The sequence below is a fragment of the Salvelinus alpinus genome, chromosome 4 (assembly GCF_045679555.1).
Source record: "Salvelinus alpinus chromosome 4, SLU_Salpinus.1, whole genome shotgun sequence".
Lineage (NCBI taxonomy): Eukaryota > Metazoa > Chordata > Actinopteri > Salmoniformes > Salmonidae > Salvelinus > Salvelinus alpinus.
In genome coordinates this window covers 99,310,637-99,330,745 of record NC_092089.1, presented here as the reverse complement: position 1 = coordinate 99,330,745, position 20,109 = coordinate 99,310,637, and the positions used below count along the sequence as shown (strand labels likewise).

Below are 20,109 nucleotides of genomic sequence, written 5' to 3'. Positions count from 1 at the left end.
TTAACGAAGAACTAAGTGTGTGTGTGTGTGTGTGTGTGCACATCTGTGTGTGTGCACATCTGTGTGTGTGTGTGTGCACATCTGTGTGTGTGTGTACTCTCTACTTCCTTAGTGCAGCAGCTGTGAGACAGTGACAGGGACAATAATTGCTCATCAAAATAATTCAGAGCCTTCAGTTCATTGTAGCTGCCAGGCATCTGTATTAGAGGACGTTAGAAACCTTTAACACGGAGGTTGTTTGTGTTGAAATGTAAAGGACGTGAGGGAATGTAGTCCTGCTGTGACATGTGACTATGTACACTTAGAATGTACCGTATATATAACTGTACCTTCGTGTCCCACACATTTGATGTAGTGTACGATTAAGTTCAAATGTTGTAAAGTTTTTGATATAAACCTGACATGTCATCAATAAGTAGAATCCTTTAATTGACCACAATGATTGGCTTTGCGGCTTTATGTAAAGGTACCGGTGATGAGGAGTGGTTTTTCTTGGAATTGGTGCGTAATATAATTTACTGTTCAAAGCCAATATCTGTCATTTCCTGAGGTGATGGGTGGGGGCTAGACTTGTTCCCATTGCTGTCCTTTCTCCCTGAGCCAATTGAAAGTCAACTCTTGTCACCGGGCACTGGGTAATCACATTTTTGTTTGTACAAGCAGGTAATACGACCTTCAACGGACACGCTTCAACCCTGTGGTGTTTGTTCTAACCTTGGCACTGTTGCCTGGAAACAACATTGGAGTGTCTCTGAGGATCTTAGCGTTTTTTTTTGGGGGGGGGGGACATTCTCATAATCTCTCAGTCAACATGGAGCGCTGTGTGTTTACAACGTGATATTACAGTATCTCTGTGTACAGTTTTACACAGGCTTATGGGATATTTCGTTGTGGTCCTCTGTAACTCAGTTGGTAGATTCCCAGGACCACCCGTACTTAAAGAATGTAAGTCACTTTAAATAAAAAAAACTTCTGCTAAATAGCACACGTTATTATATTAATATTTATATAATGTGTTCCACAAATATACTACTTAACACAATCCATTTGTGTCTCTTTTTTCAGTGTAATAAAGGAGGAAGGAGGAAGGAGGAAGGACTGTGTTTTCAGTGTAATAAAGGAGGAAGGAGGAAGGACTGTGTTTTCAGTGTAATAAAGGAGGAAGGACTGTGTTTTCAGTGTAATAAAGGAGGAAGGACTGTGTTTTCAGTGTAATAAAGGAGGAAGGACTGTGTTTTCAGTGTAATAAAGGAGGAAGGACTGTGTTTTCAGTGTAATAAAGGAGGAAGGACTGTGTTTTCAGTCTGCAAGGAGGGATTTTTGTTTCACAGTTCTTTAATAAGAAAATAATATTATTTATTTTTCATTCTTTTACAGGTCCCCCTGTAAACGTAACATGCAACATTTTTATTAACAGTTTCGGGTCCATCGCTGAAACAACAATGGTAAGTCCAAATGCGTTTACCTTTCCAATGTTAAAACCCTTCAACATAAAGTACATTGATTTCTGTTGATATTGATGTTTTGAAGTTAATGTGAGGATTATTTTTATTTTCAACAGTATTTTGACTTGTATAACTATGCCTCTAAGATTGTGATTGAATTTAAATAATGATAACCTTTATATGCGATGTGTCAACATTTTCTTCTGGAATTACAAGCCGTGCCTCATCAACCTAAATATTTAGAATAATATTTATCTGCCTCATTGAACTTCCTTTCTACTCAAATCTCAGTTCCTACGGGTTTCATATCTAGTGTTCAGATGGCTTTGTGTCTTCAAGGGGGTGTCATTCAAACTCATTTTGGAAAGAGTACACATTTATCAGGTGGTTTATATTATAAAATCATCAGTTGTTGATTATTTATCAATATAGTAGAACTAGAGGTCTAAGATCTCTAGCAAAAGATACAGAGGTGAAATATATGTTGTTTGATGGACAGTAGACCAACATGGAGACAGAAGGACAGTAGACTAACATGGAGACAGAAAGACAGTAGACCAACATGGAGACAGAAAGACAGTAGACCAACATGGAGACAGAAGGACAGTAGACCAACATGGAGACAGAAAGACAGTAGACTAACATGGAGACAGAAGGACAGTAGACCAACATGGAGACAGAAAGACAGTAGACTAACATGGAGACAGAAGGACAGTAGACTAACATGGAGACAGAAGGACATGGAGACAGAAGGATAGTAGACCAACTTAGAGACAGAAAGACAGTAGACCAACATGGAGACAGAAGGACAGTAGACTAACATGGAGACAGAAAGACAGTAGACCAACATGGAGACAGGAGGACATGGAGACTAACATAGAGACAGAAGGACATGGAGACTAACATAGAGACAGAAAGACAGTAGACTAACATGGAGACAGACGCATTGCAGATATCAGATCATAGAAACAGACACAACCCACTGGGCACAGATGTCAATTCAACGTCTATTTCACGTTGGTTCCACGTCACCTTGTTGAAATGACATGGAAACAACTTTGATTCAACCAGTGTTTGCCCAGTGGGATAGCAGGTAGCAGATCAATGTGTGCTCTGCTGGAAATCCCTGTCTGTACACGAGTCAAATACAGTCAAGGGCTGTGGGTGTCATAGAAATGATAGGTTGGCTTTCTATTCATCTGGAGGCACTCAGTTAGATAGCATGGAATTCAAACAGGCCCTGATGACAGATCATGCCTACCTCTTTCCTACCTCACTGTCGTCCATAATGACAGCATATTTAAGGGTACTGGAGAGCACAAAGCAGGGAGAGAAAATAAAGCAAGTGGCTGGGATGGGATGGAATGGGCTGGGGCTGGGATGGAATGGGATAGAATGGGCTGGGATGGAATGGGCTGGGTTGGGATGGGCTGGGATGGAATGTGCTGGGACCAGATGGGATGGATTGGGATGAGCTGGGATGGACTGGGATGGAATGGGCTGGGATGGGAAGGGATGGGATAGCCTTGGATGGGCTGGGCTTGGAGGGGCTGGGCTGGGATGGGCTGGGCTTGGAGGGTCTGGGATGGGCTGGGATGGGATGGGCTGGGATGGAATGGGCTTGGATGGGATGGCCTTGGATGGTCTGGTCTTGGATGGGATGGGGGGGGCTGGGATGAGCTGGGATGGGAGGGGATGGGATGGGATAGGAGGGGAGGGGAGGAGCTGGGATGGGATGGGCTTGGCTGGGATGAGATGTGCTGTGAGGGCTGGGATGGGATGGAATGGGCTTGGATTGGCTGGGATGGGCTGGGATTGGCTGGGATGGGAGGGGAGGCGCTGGGATGGGATGGGAGGGGATTGGCTGGGATGGGAGGGGACGGGCTTGGTTTGGAGGGGATGGGAGGGGCTGGGATGGGAGGGGAGGGGCTGGTAGTGGATGGGCTGGAATGGAATTGGAAGGTTGGGTTGGTAGGATTTGAGATGGGATGGGCTGGTAGGGGAGGGGAGGGGAATTGCTGGGATGGGAGGGGATGGCCCTAGTCTCAAGTCTCCATGCCAAGCTGGGATTGATTTGGATGGGCTGGGAGGGGAGGGACTGGGAGGGGAGGGGATTGGCTGGGAAGGGAAGGGAGAGGCTGGGATGGGAGGGGAGGGGCTGGGATTGGAGGGGATGGGCTGGTAGCGGATGGGAGGGGAAGGGATGGGAGGGGATGGTAGGGGAGGGGATGGGCTTGGATGGGAGGGGATGGGCTGGTAGGGGAGGGGAGGGGAGGGGCTGTACTGGGAGGGGATGGGAATGGAATGGAATGGGATGGGAGGGGAGGGGAGGGGATGGCCCTAGTCTCAAGTCTCCATGCCAAGTCTCCCTGGGTGAGACGCATCAGTAGAGCTTTAACTAAAACTGCTGCAGACTGCACAACCTCCTCATGCAGAACAAATTCATGATTTTCCACTCTTTTTCTCCATCTACACTCCACAACCAGTGGAATTGATCCGGAAGCCTTTCCTCCAAGTCCTAGTCTCTCTCTCTCTCTCTCTCTCTCTCTCTCTCTCTCTCTCTCTCTCTCTCTCTCTCTCTCTCTCTCTCTCTCTCTCTCTCTCTCTCTCTCTCTCTCTCTCTCTATCTCTCTCTCTCTCTCTCTCTCTCTCTCTCTCTCTCTCTCTCTCTCTCTCTCTCTCCTCTCAATTCAATTTAAGGGCAAATAGTTAAAGTACATAAGGGAAAATAAAAAAACATAAATATCGGTTGTAGTTTATCAAAATTGGGTTTGTTTTCAAGTTCTTTGTGGATAATCTGAGGGGAATATGTGTCTCTAATATGGTCATACATTTGGCAGGAGGTTAGGAAGGGCAGCTCAGTTTCTACCTCATTCTTCTCTTGAGAGCCAGGTCTGCCTACGGTAGCCTTTCTCAATAGCAAGGCAGCCTTTCTCAATAGCAAGGCTATGCTCACTGAGTCTGTACATAGTCAAAGCTTTCCTTAAGTTTGGGTCAGTCACAGTGGTTAGGTATTCTGTGTGCTCTCTGTTTAGGGCCAAATAGCGTTCTAGTTTGCTCAGTTCTTTGTAAATTATTTCCAATTTGTCAAGTTTTCTCATGATTTGGTTGGGTCTAATTGTGTTGCTTTCCTTGGGCTCTGTGGGGTCTGTTTGTGTTTGTGAACAGAGCTCCAGCACCAGCTTTCTTAGGGGACTCTTCTCCAGGTTCATAGCTCTGTAGGTGATGGCTTTGTTATGGAAGGTTTGAGAATCGTTTCCTTTTAGGTGGTTGTAGAATTTAACGTCTCTTTTCTGGATTTTGATAATTAGCGGGTATCGACCTAATTCTTCTCTGCATGCATTATTTTGTGTCTTATGTTGTACACTGAGGATATTTTTGTAGAGTGCTGCATGCAGAGTCTCAATTTGGTGTTTGTCCCATTTTGTGACATTTTGGTTGGTGAGCGGACCACAGAACTCACAATGCCCTTTATGGGCAATGGATTCCATAACCGATTCAAGTATTTTTAGCCAGATCCTAATTGGTATGTCAATTTTTATGTTCCGTTTGATGGCATAGAAGGCCCTTCTTGCCTTGTCTCTCAGCTCGTTCACATCTTGTGGAAGTTACCTGTGGCGTTGATGTTTAGGCCGAGGTATGTATAGTTTTTTGTGTACATTAGGGCAACGGTGTCTAGATGGAATTTGTGTTTGTGGTCCTGGCAACTGAACCTTTTTTGGAACACCATTATTTTTGTCTTACTGAAATTTACTGTCAGAGCCCAGGTCTGACAGAATCTCTGCGAAAGATCTAGGTGCTGCTGTAGGCCCTCCTTGGTTGGGGACAGAAGCACTAGATCATCAACAAACAGTAGACATTTGACTTCAGATTCTAGTACGGTGAAGTCGGTTGCTGCAGACTGTTCTAGTGCCCTCGCCAATTTGTTGATATATGTTGAAGAGAGTGGGGCTTAAGCTGAACCCCGGTCTCACCCCCCGGCCCTGTGGAACGAAATGTGTGTTTTTTTCCAATTTTAACGGCACACTTGTTGTTTGTGTACATGGATTTTATAATGTTGTATTTTTTTCCCTCAACACCACTTTCCATCAATTTGAATAGCAGATCCTCATGCCAAATTGAGTCAAAAGGGGTGAATACGTGGTCTGTCGTACGATAATTTTGTAAAAAATTTCTTTCTCTCTCTCTCTGTCTCTCTCTTGTTCTCTCTCTTGTTCTCTCTCTCTATCTCTCTCTTGTTCTCTCTCTTGTTTTCTCTCTCTCTCTGTCTCTCTCTCTCTCTGTCTCTCTCTTGTTCTCTCTCTTGTTTTCTCTCTCTCTCTCTCTCTCTCTCTCTCTCTCTCTCTCTCTCTCTCTCTCTCTCTCTCTCTCTCTCTCTCTATCTATCTCTCATTCACACGGAAACGTTCAAACTAGTTGAGAAAGAAATGGAATAAGGGATGGGTGGAAGTGAAACTAAAGAGAATTAGATCATTCAATCTTTAGTGCTTATAGGGCTGGTGAGAACAATGTTTCATGCAGTAATGATCCGACTGAGTCTGCGTCGCAAATGGCACCCTATTCCCTGCATAGTGGGCTCTGGTCAAAAGTAGTGCACTATGTAGGAAATAGGTTACCATTTGGGACGCACATGACTCCTGGTCCACAATAGGAACCTGAGGTCCTCTGTGACCCACCACTGTCTAATTGTTTACCCGGCTTTAAAGTTACGATTCCCAGGGGGAAAAGCCAGAGGCTATTTAATTAGCTCTCCTAACCTGTGTCCCAAATGGAAAACCTATTATTTGACCTGGGCTCAGAGGCACTGGGCAAAAGTAGTGCACTATGTAGGCAATAGGATGCCATTTTGGGACTCATTCCTAGACTGCTGCTCTTTCATTTTCCTTCTTCGAGAGGCGAGAGAGTGAAACGCATAAATCCCAAAGTCCTGTTTGTTACAGGGTGTTGGTGGAGTTGGTTGGGTGTTGCCCCATGCAGACCAGAGTCATCATGAGACTGCATAGCCAAAACTTTAACTTTTAAAAAATGTCACAGCCAGGACTAGGAGAGGGTGCATTTGGCCTTCGGCTTGAATCGCATTAAGGATTGGGTGCTCTGCTGTTGTGGTAAATCAGTTTGCTGAGATAAATCACACTCAACATGTCTGAGAAAGTTCACCTATGGCTTCTGCTGATGCTGATGGATGAATGTGTGAGACAACTCTATGCTTTGTAATCCAACAGTATACTCCATGATTCAAAATCAGACTGTTGTAGCAGAGGTTGGGTCAGAACCAGACTGAGACCTGCACTATTGTGTTGTTGGCTCTGGAGCTAATGCCTTGGCTCCTGACCTGATCCTCTTTTCACGTGTAGGAGACCCGTGTTTGAACCCAGTTGGTCACACTATGTTAAGGATCCTTTTTTTCAATCACACACATTAAATACGTTTACATTTGGTGACCGCGGTGAGATTTGGTCTGAAATTACAATTGTATTTATATCTGACTTGATCTCACTTATAATGTGTAATAGTAAGGAGTTGATAGTAACAAACAGTCAAATCAGTCATTGTAGTAAGACAACCATCAAAATGGGAATTACTCAATATGGCCGCCCTTTCACCCATCACCAAACATTGACTTGAACAGGGGATTTCCTGTTCTAGTAATTATATTTCTATGTTGGCAACAAACCAAGGCCTAATGAATGCCCCTGTGGTAAACTAGCAGTGTTTCCCAGTCTGCAATCTCTCTCTGTCTGCAAGACTACTGAGGTAGATGATAGATAGACTTCATCCCAAATGGCCCTGGTCAAAAGTAGTGCACTAAATAGGGAATAGGGTGCCATTTGGACTGCAAATATATTCTTGGTCGAATGGCTGCTGCATGTGTCTGTAGTTGCTCATCTCCCATGGTCTCTACACTTTTAGAAAAAAAGGTGCTATCTAGAACCTAAAAAGGTTATTTGGCTGTCCCCATTGGAGAACCCTTTTAAGAACCCATGTTGGTTCCATGATAGAACATGGAACCTAAAACCAAAACGGTTTTACCTGGAACCAAAAAGGGTTCTGCTATGGGGACAGCCGAAGAAGCCCTTTGGAACCCTTTTCTCTAAGAGTGTAGATGTATTAGTGATTCAGTCACTTCTCTCTGCTAGTGACCAGCAGCAGATGTGTTGTCATAATGTGTGAGATATTATCTAACTGTCCTGGAAGATAAACTTAAAACCGCCTCGGCTATCACTTTTTATTTATTTTATCCTTCGTTGGGGGGATATTTTCATATTCCACCTGTGTGTTTAGAGTCTAGATTGCTGCTATTTTAAATAATGAAAAGGTCAACGAAGACCTCATTCTGAAATCATAGTCATACAAGACCTCATTCTGTAATCATAGTCAGACTAGACCTCATTCTGTAATCATAGTCGGACTAGACCTCATTCTGTAATCATAGTCAGACTAGACCTCATTCTGTAATCATAGTCAGACTACCTCATTCTGTAATCATAGTCAGACTACCTCATTCTGTAATCATAGTCAGACTAGACCTCATTCTGTAATCATAGTCAGACTAGACCTCACTCTGTAATCATAGTCAGACTAGACCTCATTCTGTAATCATAGTCAGACTAGACCTCATTCTGTAATCATAGTCAGACTAGACCTCATTCTGTAATCATAGTCAGACTAGACCTCACTCTGTAATCATAGTCAGACTAGACCTCATTCTGTAATCATAGTCGGACTAGACCTCATTCTGTAATCATAGTCAGACTAGACCTCACTCTGTAATCATAGTCAGACTAGACCTCATTCTGTAATCATAGTCAGACTAGACCTCATTCTGTAATCATAGTCAGACTAGACCTCATTCTGTAATCATAGTCAGACTAGACCTCATTCTGTAATCATAGTCAGACTAGACCTCATTCTGTAATCATAGTCAGACTAGACCTCATTCTGTAATCATAGTCAGACTAGACCTCATTCTGTAATCATAGTCAGACTAGACCTCACTCTGTAATCATAGTCAGACTAGACCTCATTCTATAATCATAGTCGGACTAGACCTCATTCTGTAATCATAGTCAGACTAGACCTCACTCTGTAATCATAGTCAGACTAGACCTCATTCTGTAATCATAGTCAGACTAGACCTCATTCTGTAATCATAGTCAGACTAGACCTCATTCTGTAATCATAGTCAGACTAGACCTCATTCTGTAATCATAGTCAGACTAGACCTCATTCTGTAATCATAGTCAGACTAGACCTCATTCTGTAATCATAGTCAGACTAGACCTCACTCTGTAATCATAGTCAGACTAGACCTCATTCTGTAATCATAGTCAGACTAGACCTCATTCTGTAATCATAGTCAGACTAGACCTCATTCTGTAATCATAGTCAGACTAGACCTCATTCTGTAATCATAGTCAGACTAGACCTCATTCTGTAATCATAGTCAAACTAGACCTCATTCTGTAATCATAGTTAGACTGGACCTCATTCTGTAATCATAGTCAGACTAGACCTCATTCTGTAATCATAGTCAGACTAGACCTCATTCTGTAATCATAGTCAGACTAGACCTCATTCTGTAATCATAGTCAGACTAGACCTCATTCTGTAATCATAGTCAGACTAGACCTCATTCTGTAATCATAGTCAGACTAGACCTCATTCTGTAATCATAGTCAGACTAGACCTCACTCTGTAATCATAGTCAGACTAGACCTCATTCTGTAATCATAGTCAGACTAGACCTCATTCTGTAATCATAGTCAGACTAGACCTCATTCTGTAATCATAGTCAGACTAGACCTCATTCTGTAATCATAGTCAGACTAGACCTCATTCTGCAATCATAGTCAGACTACCTCATTCTGTAATCATAGTCAGACTACCTCATTCTGTAATCATAGTCAGACTACCTCATTCTGTAATCATAGTCAGACTGGACTCTACATTTGTTGATCTTTTTTTTCTCCCTAAAAATTCTTCTTTTTTTTCAAACTAAATTCCCCCTAATAACGAAACAGGTCTATCTGTGTGTAGTGAGATAATTGCTCGACAATGTCCTTCTAATGTTGTGGCTGATTGCCATTGGAAAGGTCACCTGCTGTCCCCTCCGTCGACTGATATATCATGCCTCTACATTACAGCCTAGACAGCTTAATGGTCATTATGGGATGATATAACGGCACGCTCGTTCTCTAGAATAATTGACAATTACGGTGGACTGTTGTGCCTATAGGCCACAGCTCTATTGAAGGGTCTTCTAAAGGACATTTACATGATGAACCACCAGGACCATTATTTATCTCCTGCCTTAATAGTGCTACTGCTACTCAGACAGGCGTGATTTGCATAAACAATCTACACCTGGAAAGCCCAATAACGTCTATAGAGTCTTTAGTTTAACTAAGCTTTATTCAATAAAAATGCATAGGGTTTTTAAGGTCGAAAGAATTGGAAACCGATCCACATGTCTTGTGAAATCATTTAACCTAGAAATGAATGATTATATTAAACAATCAAACAAACCAACCAATCAACCAACCAACCAATCAACCAATCAATCAACCAATCAATCAACCAACCAATCAACCAATCAACCAATCAACCAATCAATCAATCAATCAAACCTCCCTCTGAGTCCTGGCTATGCAATGCACTGACATAGCTTGGCCTTTCTCTGACAATCTGATGCACTTATTAACATTTAACTGTTCTCTCCCCAGGACTACAGAGTGAATATCTTCCTGAGGCAGCAATGGAACGACCCCAGGCTGGCCTATAGTGAATACCCCGACGATTCTCTTGACCTGGACCCATCTATGTTGGACTCTATCTGGAAACCTGATTTGTTCTTCGCCAATGAAAAGGGCGCCAATTTCCATGAGGTTACGACTGACAACAAGCTACTAAGGATTTCAAAAAATGGGAACGTATTGTATAGTATTCGGTACGCTATTCTTTTCTTGTTTTATCTTCGTCTTGTTAGTTTCTCAGAATGTCTATCCGGTGCTAGACCTATGGCTGACAGATGAATGTCTATCCGGTGCTAGACCTATGGCTGACAGATGAATGTCTATGCGGTGCTAGACCTATGGCTGACAGATGAATGTCTATCCGGTGCTAGACCTATGGCTGACGGATTCATGTCTATCCGGTGCTAGATCTATGGCTGACGGATTCATGTCTATCCGGTGCTAGACCTATGGCTGACGGATGAATGTCTATCCCGTGCTAGATCTATGGCTGACAGATGAATGTCTATCTGGTGCTAGACCTATGGCTGACGGATGAATGTCTATCCCATGCTAGATCTATGGCTGACAGATGAATGTCTATCCGGTGCTAGATCTATGGCTGACAGATGAATGTCTATCCGGTGCTAGATCTATGGCTGACAGATGAATGTCTATCCGGTGCTAGACCTATGGCTGATGGATGAATGTCTATCCGGTGCTAGATCTATGGCTGACAGATGAATGTCTATCCAGTGCTAGATCTATGGCTGACAGATAAATGTCTATCCGGTGCTAGACCTATGGCTGACGGATTAATGTCTATCCGGTGCTAGACCTATGACTGATGGATGAATGTCTATCCGGTGCTAGACCTATGGCTGACAGATAAATGTCTATCCGGTGCTAGACCTATGGCTGACAGATAAATGTCTATCCGGTGCTAGACCTATGGCTGACAGATGAATGTCTATCCGGTGCTAGACCAATGGCTGACAGAGGAATGTCTATCCGGTGCTAGATCTATGGCTGACAGATGAATGTCTATCCGGTGCTAGGCCTATGGCTGACAGATTAATGTCTATCCGGTGCTAGACCTATGGCTGATGGATGAATGTCTATCCGGTGCTAGACCTATGGCTGACAGATGGATGTCTATCCGGTGCTAGGCCTATGGCTGACAGATGAATGTCTATCACGTGCTAGATCTATGGCTGACGGATTCATGTCTATCCGGTGCTAGACCTATGGCTGACAGATGAATGTCTATCTGGTGCTAGCCTATGGCTGACAGATGAATGTCTATCCCGTGCTAGATCTATGGCTGACGGATGAATGTCTATCCGGTGCTAGACCTATGGCTGACAGATGAATGTCTATCCGGTGCTAGCCTATGGCTGACAGATGCTCTCTGATTTGTCTCTATATTGTTTTTGGTAGAAACAAAACATAAATGAACATCCAAACAGCAACTAAAGTGATCTTCTTTAAATGTGAGCATGTTTGCAGTGTATTTGATCTGTTATCAAGCCTAGTATTCAACCCTTGGACAGGCAGAGGGGAATTGGATCCTTATAAACAGCCATAGGAAGGCAGGGAGAAGAGGCTTTCTCATTTCTTACCTTGACACCATCAAATTAACCCATTAGATCGCTTTGATCTCACCTGACCCCGCGCTAAAGAGAACCTGCCTCAGTGTATTTTCTGATTGAAAAAATAAACCTTATAAATAACATTTGTCGTGTAACGGTGATGATATCACACTGCGGTATAAGTAAACTATGAATGCAATGCAACCAATAAACCTGCTCCTCACCTACCTATTTCAAGATAAAAGTAACAGCAGCCGTCTAGGTTGAAGCATGAATGGCTGCCGCTTTTAAAGGTGTTTTCTATACTCGCGGTTTGAACAGTAACATGGAGATGTAACCAGTCTGTTTGGGGATGAGGTTCACATGCACGGCTAGCAGGAAGGTGTTTGTCATGAGGGGAAGAATGTCTGAGGTGTATAATGTAACCTTTTATATTAAAGGCCATCGTGACAGGAAATATAGCCGCAGTTAGAACAATATGTTACCCTGCTCCTCCTGTAATGCTGTGCTTGTGGTTTATTACAATAGCACAAGAAGACATACTATAAACCTTATTATATGACATTATAAAGGCGTACACATGCATATAACATGTTGTTATAAGTGCCGGTAAAGTGTTACCAACATTATTACCTAGTTTAATGATGGATGCTAAGTGACCAGAATAATACTGGTCCTGGCCTGTCCCATGGACCTGATGTGTTCTAGAAAGTTCTAAATTCCATTCTATTCCACTCTATCCTATTCCATTACATTCTATTCCATTCTATAATATTTCATTTATTCTATTCCATTATATTCTATTCTATTCCACTCTATCCTATTCCATTCTATTCTATTCCACTCTATCATATTCCATTACATTCTATTCCATTCTATAATATTTAATTTATTCTATTCCATTGTATTCTATTCTATTCCACTCTATCCTATTCCATTCTATTCTATTCCACTCTATCCTATTCCATTCTATTCTATTCCACTCTATACTATTCCACTATATCCGAATCCATTCTATCCTATTCCTTTACATTCTATTCCATTCTATAATTTTTTTAAATTCTATTCCATTCTATTCTATTCCGTTCCATTCTATTCCACTCTATCCTATTCCATTACATTCTATTCCATTCTATAATATTTCATTTATTCTATTCCATTATATTCAATTCCATTCTATTCTATTCCACTCTATCCTTTTCCATTACATTCTATTCCATTCTATAATATTTAATTTATTCTATTCCATTCTATTCTATTCCACTCTATCCTATTCTATTCCATTCAATAATATTTAATTTATTCTATTCCATTCTATTCTATTCCACTCTATCCTATTCCATTCCATTCTATTCTATTCCACTCTATCCTATTCTATTCCATTCTATAATATTTAATTTATTCTATTCCATTCTATCCTATTCCATTCTATAATATTTAATTTATTCTATTCCATTCTATCCTATTCCATTCCATTCTATTCTATTCCACTCTATCCTATTCTATTCCATTCTATAATATTTAATTTATTCTATTCCATTCTATTCTATTCCATTCTATAATATTTAATTTATTCTATTCCATTCTATCCTATTCCATTCTATCCTATTCAATTCTATTATATTCCATTCTATTCCATTCTATTCTATTTAAACTTGTTAACAAAATAACGCTGATCCTGGCCAGTCTGTTCTGTTCTGGTCTTTCCTGTTTTATGCTGTTCTGTTCTGTTTTGTTCTGTTGTGTTCTATTCTATGTGACCAGAATAACACTGGTCCTGGCCTGTCCCATGGACTTGAAGAACTTCCCAATGGACGTGCAGACCTGTATCATGCAGCTGGAGAGTTGTGAGTATTCCATTATCATTTAGGAACACAGTTATCACACACACGCACACACACACAGGTAGGGTAGGGGGGAGTATTTATTTTGTGTTGGTGAGATGGATGTGTCCCTGGTCTGGAGGACAGTATGATGAAAGGTCCAGTGATTTACACAGCCCCTCCAGCAGCAGAGAGCAGATACAGGGAAGGGACAGGGAGGGAGTTAGGGGGGACCAGCCTGCTCCAACCTGCTTTGACCAGCCAACACTGGCTTCTCCCTCCCCACCTCCTCTCTTTGGAAATGATGGCATTGTCTTTTTTCTTGACTTATTGTTCTCAGGTGTGAAGAATGAAAACAACATGTATTGCTTCTGTATGAACACTGTGGAGCTACGGTAGAGTTGGTTGATCAAGGCATTTAAACCTTCATCATACCACATTGTCAATAATGATTTGTTTTCTCTCTTACAAACAGCTTGAATGTACTGTGATACTAATCTGTGGTAGTAAGACTGTAGTAATACTGTGGTAATAATGATCTCGTTTCAAACTGTTCCCATCCAGTCGGCTATACGATGAATGATCTCATATTTGAGTGGGATGAGAAGGGAGCTGTGCAGGTAGCAGACGGGCTGACGTTACCTCAGTTTATACTGAAAGAGGAGAAAGACCTGCGATACTGTACCAAGCACTACAACACAGGTTGGTTTGTCTCTCTTCACCTCTCAGGCTACCTCTACCTCATATTTATTTAAATGTTTGGGGGGGGAGGTTGTATGTTGAGCTAAACTCTCTTTCTCTATGTTGGTCTTTTGTTGACTATCTGAGAACAGCGTAACATAGACATTACAGGGTGCGTTGTTAGGACACGTAATGCAGGAACACGCAGTTGGAGAAAGAAGGGAGGAAGGACCGAAACCAATCAGAGCTTTGTCCAAAAATGGCCCCTTTATTCACTGAAAACCATCTGGCCACTCAACCTCATCAGTCTCACACTGTTACACTCCAGATACAACAGAAATAAACTGAGACTGAAGGCCAGTCCAGATGGAATCTAAACAGAGACTGAAGGCCAGTCCAGATGCAATCTAAACAGAGACTGAAGGCCAGTCCAGATGGAATCTAAACAGAGACTGAAGGCCAGTCCAGATGGAATCTAAACAGAGACTGAAGGCCAGTCCAGATGGAATCTAAACAGAGACTGAATGCCAGTCTAGAGGGAATCTAAACAGAGACTGGAGACCAGTCCAGATGGAATCTAAACAGAGACTGAAGGCAAGTCTAGATTAAATCTAAACAGATATTGAAGGCCAGTCTAGATGGAATCTAAACAGAGACTGAAGGCCAGTCCAGATGGAATCTAAACAGAGACTGAAGGCCAGTCCAGATGGAATCTAAACAGAGACTGAAGGCCAGTCCAGATGGAATCTAAACAGATATTGAAGGCCAGTCTAGATTAAATCTAAACAGATATTGAAGGCCAGTCTAGATGGAATCTAAACAGAGACTGAAGGCCAGTCCAGATGGAATCTAAACAGAGACTGAAGGCCAGTCCAGATGGAATCTAAACAGAGACTGAAGGCCAGTCCAGATGGAATCTAAACAGAGACTGAAGGCAAGTCTAGATGGAATCTAAACAGATATTGAAGGCCAGTCTAGATGGAATCTAAGCAGAGACTGAAGGCCAGTCCAGATGGAATCTAAACATAGACTGAAGGCCAGTCTAGATTAAATCTAAACAGATATTGAAGGCCAGTCTAGATGGAAACTAAACAGAGACTAAAGGCCAGTCCAGATGGAATCTAAACAGAGACTGAAGGCAAGTCTAGATGGAATCTAAACAGATATTGAAGGCCAGTCTAGATGGAATCTAAGCAGAGACTGAAGGCCAGTCCAGATGGAATCTAAACATAGACTGAAGGCCAGTCTAGATTAAATCTAAACAGATATTGAAGGCCAGTCCAGATGGAATCTAAACAGAGACTGAAGGCCTGTCTAGATTAAATCTAAACAGATATTGAAGGCCAGTCTAGATGGAATCTAAGCAGAGACTGAAGGCAAGTCTAGATTAAATCTAAACAGATATTGAAGGCCAGTCTAGTTGGAATCTAAACAGAGACTGAATGCCAGTCTAGATGGAATCTAAACAGAGACTGACGGCCAGTCTAGATGGAATCTAAACAGAGACTGGAGACCAGTCTAGATGGAATCTAAACAGATATTGAAGGCCAGTCTAGATTAAATCTAAACAGAAATTGAAGATCAGTCTAGATGGAAACTAAACAGAGACTAAAAACCAGTCCAGATGGAATCTAAACAGAGACTGAAGAACAGTCTAGATGGAATCTAAACAGAGACAGAAGGCCAGTCTATATGGAATCTAAACTGAGACTAAATGCCAGTCTAGATGGAATCTAAACAGAGACTGGAGACCAGTCTAGATGGAATCTAAACAGATATTGAAGGCCAGTCTAGATTAAATCTAAACAGAGACTAAAGGCCAGTCCAGGTGGAATCTAAACAGAGACAGAAGGCCAGTCTATATGGAATCTAAACTGAGACTAAAAGCCAGTCTAGATGGAATCTAAACAGAGACTGGAGACCAGTCTATATGGAATCTAAACTGAGACTAAAAGCCAGTCTAGATGGAATCTAAACAGAGACTGGAGACCAGTCTAGATGGAATCTAAACAGAGACTAAAAGCCAGTCTAGAATAATCTAAAATAAATGATACAAATCAGAATTGTTTTAAATATCCTAACATCGCTCAGGAGAAGGTGACAACTGGAAATGATAGGCCGGATGATGGATGGTGTCTGTCTGCTAACTCTAGAATCCTGTTCTCTCAGACATGGACAGCCCTGACATGGCTGAGTACAGATGCTAGATGGCATGCTAAATCCCCTCCTCCCACACACATACACACACACACATACATACACACACACACACACACACACACACACACACACACACACACACACACACACACACACACACACACACACACACACACACACACACACACACACACACACACACACACACACACACACACACACACACACACACACACACACACACACACACACACACACATACACTGAACACAATGGGCAGGCAGGTTAAAACCTGGCACGTTCAGAGCTACATAATGAGCATATTGGAACAAACCTGGACCTCATATGACCAGGGAGAGGAAAGGAGTGAGCATGCCTCTCTCTATCTCTACCCGTCATAATTCATCTTCTTTTTTTTGTGGTGGTAAACACCAGTGACAAACCCTCAGGTCTTCCCTCGGTCTCCGTCCCCTCTCCCCTCCTTGACCTCTTGGGGATGGATTCTTCAAGGACAATCAATCAATCTCTCTCTCTCTCTCTCTCTCTCTCTCTCTCTCTCTCTCTCTCTCTCTCTCTCTCTCTCTCTCTCTCTCTCTCTCTCGCTCTCTCTCCTTGTCTCTCTCCTTGTCTCTCTCTCTCTCTCTCTCTCTCTCTCTCTCTCTCTCTCTCTCTCTCTCTCTCTCTCTCTCTCTCTCTCTCTCTCTCTCTCTCTCTCTCTCGCTCTCTCTCTCGCTCTCTCGCTCTCTCTCCTTGTCTCTCTCTCTCTCTCTCTCTCTCTCTCTCTCTCTCTCTCTCTCTCTCTCTCTCTCTCTCTCTCTCTCTCTGTCTCTCTCTCTGTCACATACACCCCCCTATCATAGAGAGACCATCATATCTTATCAGATGAAAAATGTGGAGTGTACTTAAAAGCCCTGAAGTGTAACACAGCTGTAAATCACCTAAAAGCCCTGAAGTGTAACACAGCTGTAAATCACTTAAAAGCCCTGAAGTGTATCACAGCTATTAATCACTTAAAAGCCCTGAAGTGTATCACAGCTATTAATCACTTGAAATCCCTGAAGTGTAACACAGCTATTAATCACTTAAAAGCCCTGAAGTGTAACACAGCTATTAATCACTTAAAAGCCCTGAAGTGTAACACAGCTATTAATCACTTAAAAGCCCTGAAGTGTAACACAGCTATTAATCACTTTAAAGCCCTGAAGTGTAACACAGCTATTAATCACTTAAAAGCCCTGAAGTGTAACACAGCTATTAATCACTTAAAAGCCCTGAAGTGTAACACAGCTATTAATCACTTAAAAGCCCTGAAATGTAACACAGCTATTAATCACTTAAAAGCCCTGAAGTGTATCACAGCTGTAAATCACTTGAAAGCCCTGAAGTGTATCACAGCTATTAATCACTTAAAAGCCCTGAAGTGTATCACAGCTATTAATCACTTAAAAGCCCTGAAGTGTATCACAGCTATTAATCACTTAAAAGCCCTGAAGTATATCACAGCTATTAATCACTTAAAAGCCCTGAAGTGTATCACAGCTGTAAATCACTTGAAAGCCCTGAAGTGTATCACAGCTGTAAATCACTTGAAAGCCCTGAAGTGTATCACAGCTATTAATCACTTAAAAGCCCTGAAGTGTATCACAGCTGTAAATCACTTGAAAGCCCTGAAGTGTATCACAGCTGTAAATCACTTGAAAGCCCTGAAGTATATCACAGCTATTAATCACTTAAAAGCCCTGAAGTGTATCACAGCTATTAATCACTTAAAAGCCCTGAAGTGTATCACAGCTGTAAATCACTTAAAAGCCCTGAAGTGTATCACAGCTGTAAATCACTTGAAAGCCCTGAAGTGTATCACAGCTATTAATCACTTAAAAGCCCTGAAGTGTAACACAGCTATTAATCACTTAAAAGCCCTGAAGTGTAACACAGCTATTAATCACTTAAAAGCCCTGAAGTGTAACACAGCTATTAATCACTTTAAAGCCCTGAAGTGTATCACAGCTATTAATCACTTAAAAGCCCTGAAGTGTAACACAGCTATTAATCACTTGAAAGCCCTGAAGTGTATCACAGCTGTAAATCACTTAAAAGCCCTGAAGTATATCACAGCTGTAAATCAATTTCAATGACGCTGTAGCCTCCCTCCATGTCTCTCTCTCTCTCCACATCCAAAACAATACACTAGCGTTAAACTCTAATTGAATTGAAAGTCTTCAACACAAAGACAGCTGTCTTCCGTGGATCTAAGCTGATTAAATGGCTGGTCAGCAATCTTGAGCATCTAGCCACTCTGACAGACAAGACACCCCTGGTGCTTACATCACACAGTCAGCATGAAAAACAAAGAGGATACCTTTCATGAGTTTATAATGCCCTTTTTTAGCTTCTGTTCTGGGTTATGTCCAAAATGGCACCCTACTGCCTATGAGCCCCAGTCAAAAGTAGTGTACTATATGCTGTTTGTGAGTAAACCAACATAACACCTGTCAGCTTTAGTGGTGTGTTACATTTGAATGTAGAGGGTACTTTACCTACAGCCACTCTGTCAAACTGATGTTCTCTCCAGGCCTCTGCCTCAGTCTCTTCCAACACTTCAGGGAAATAGGAGGATAATTAAGTTAGGAGGCAATTCAGCACTGAGGCTATCCACAGCCATGTGGAAAAGGAGCTTGAATAGCCATTGCCTTGCCTGCAGTTATCTTTCTTCTTTGTGTTCTTGAGACATGCAGAAGAGAAAGATTAGACGATGTGTCACACTATATCTTTAATGACAACAGTAGATCCATAACACAGCAGCAACAACAGTAAAATATTAGATAATAATATTATAATATATTATATCATAGTATATAGACTGTATTGTAGTAATAATATTATATTATATCATAGTATATAGACTGTATTGTAGTAATAATATTATATCATAGTATAGTATAGTATATAGACTGTATTGTAGTAATAATATTATAATATATTATATCATAGTACAGTCGCGGCCAAAAGTTTTGAGAATGCCACAAATATTCATTTCCACAAAGTTTGCTGCTTCAGTGTCAATTAACTTCTGGGCCACATCCTGACTGATGGCAGCCCATTCTTGCATAATAAATGCTTGGAGTTTGTCAGAATTTGTGGGGCTTTGTTTGTCCACCCGCCTCTTGAGGATTGACCACAAGTTCTCAATGTGATTAAGGTCTGGGGAGTTTCCTGGCCATGGACCCAAAATATCGATGTTTTGTTCCCCGAGCCACTTAGTTATCACTTTTGCCTCACTTTTGCCTTAGCAAGGTGCTCCATCATGCTGGAAAAGGCATTGTTCGTCACCAAACTGTTCCTGGATGGTTGGGAGAAGTTGCTCTCGGAGGATGTGTTGGTACCATTCTTTATTCATAGCTGTGTTCTTAGGCAAAATTGTGAGTGAGCCCACTCCCTTGGCTGAGAAGCAACCCCACACATGAATGGTCTCAGGATGCTTTACTGTTGGCATGACACAGGACTGATGGTAGCGCTCACCTTGTCTTCTCCGGACAAGATTTTTACGGATGCCCCAAACAATCGGAAAGGGGATTCATCAGAGAAAATGACTTTACCCCAGTCCTCAGCAGTCCAATCTCTGTACCTTTTGCAGAATATCAGTCTGTCCCTGATGTTTTTCCTGGAGAGAAGTGGC

General features: G+C 42.0%; 1 protein-coding gene across 12 annotated transcripts in view; it reads left to right on the top strand.

Annotated features, from left to right (window-relative positions):
• LOC139574805 (glycine receptor subunit alphaZ1) overlaps positions 1-20,109 on the top strand; it is a 96,897-nt gene that overhangs the window by 38,552 nt on the left and 38,236 nt on the right. For all 12 annotated transcript variants that reach the window (XM_071399706.1, XM_071399698.1, XM_071399694.1 and 9 more), the window contains 4 exons: positions 1,378-1,445; positions 10,169-10,392; positions 13,534-13,616; positions 14,157-14,294. In XM_071399706.1, the coding sequence (XP_071255807.1) occupies positions 1,378-1,445; positions 10,169-10,392; positions 13,534-13,616; positions 14,157-14,294 (513 nt within the window). The remainder of the gene's footprint in view (positions 1-1,377; positions 1,446-10,168; positions 10,393-13,533; positions 13,617-14,156; positions 14,295-20,109) is intronic.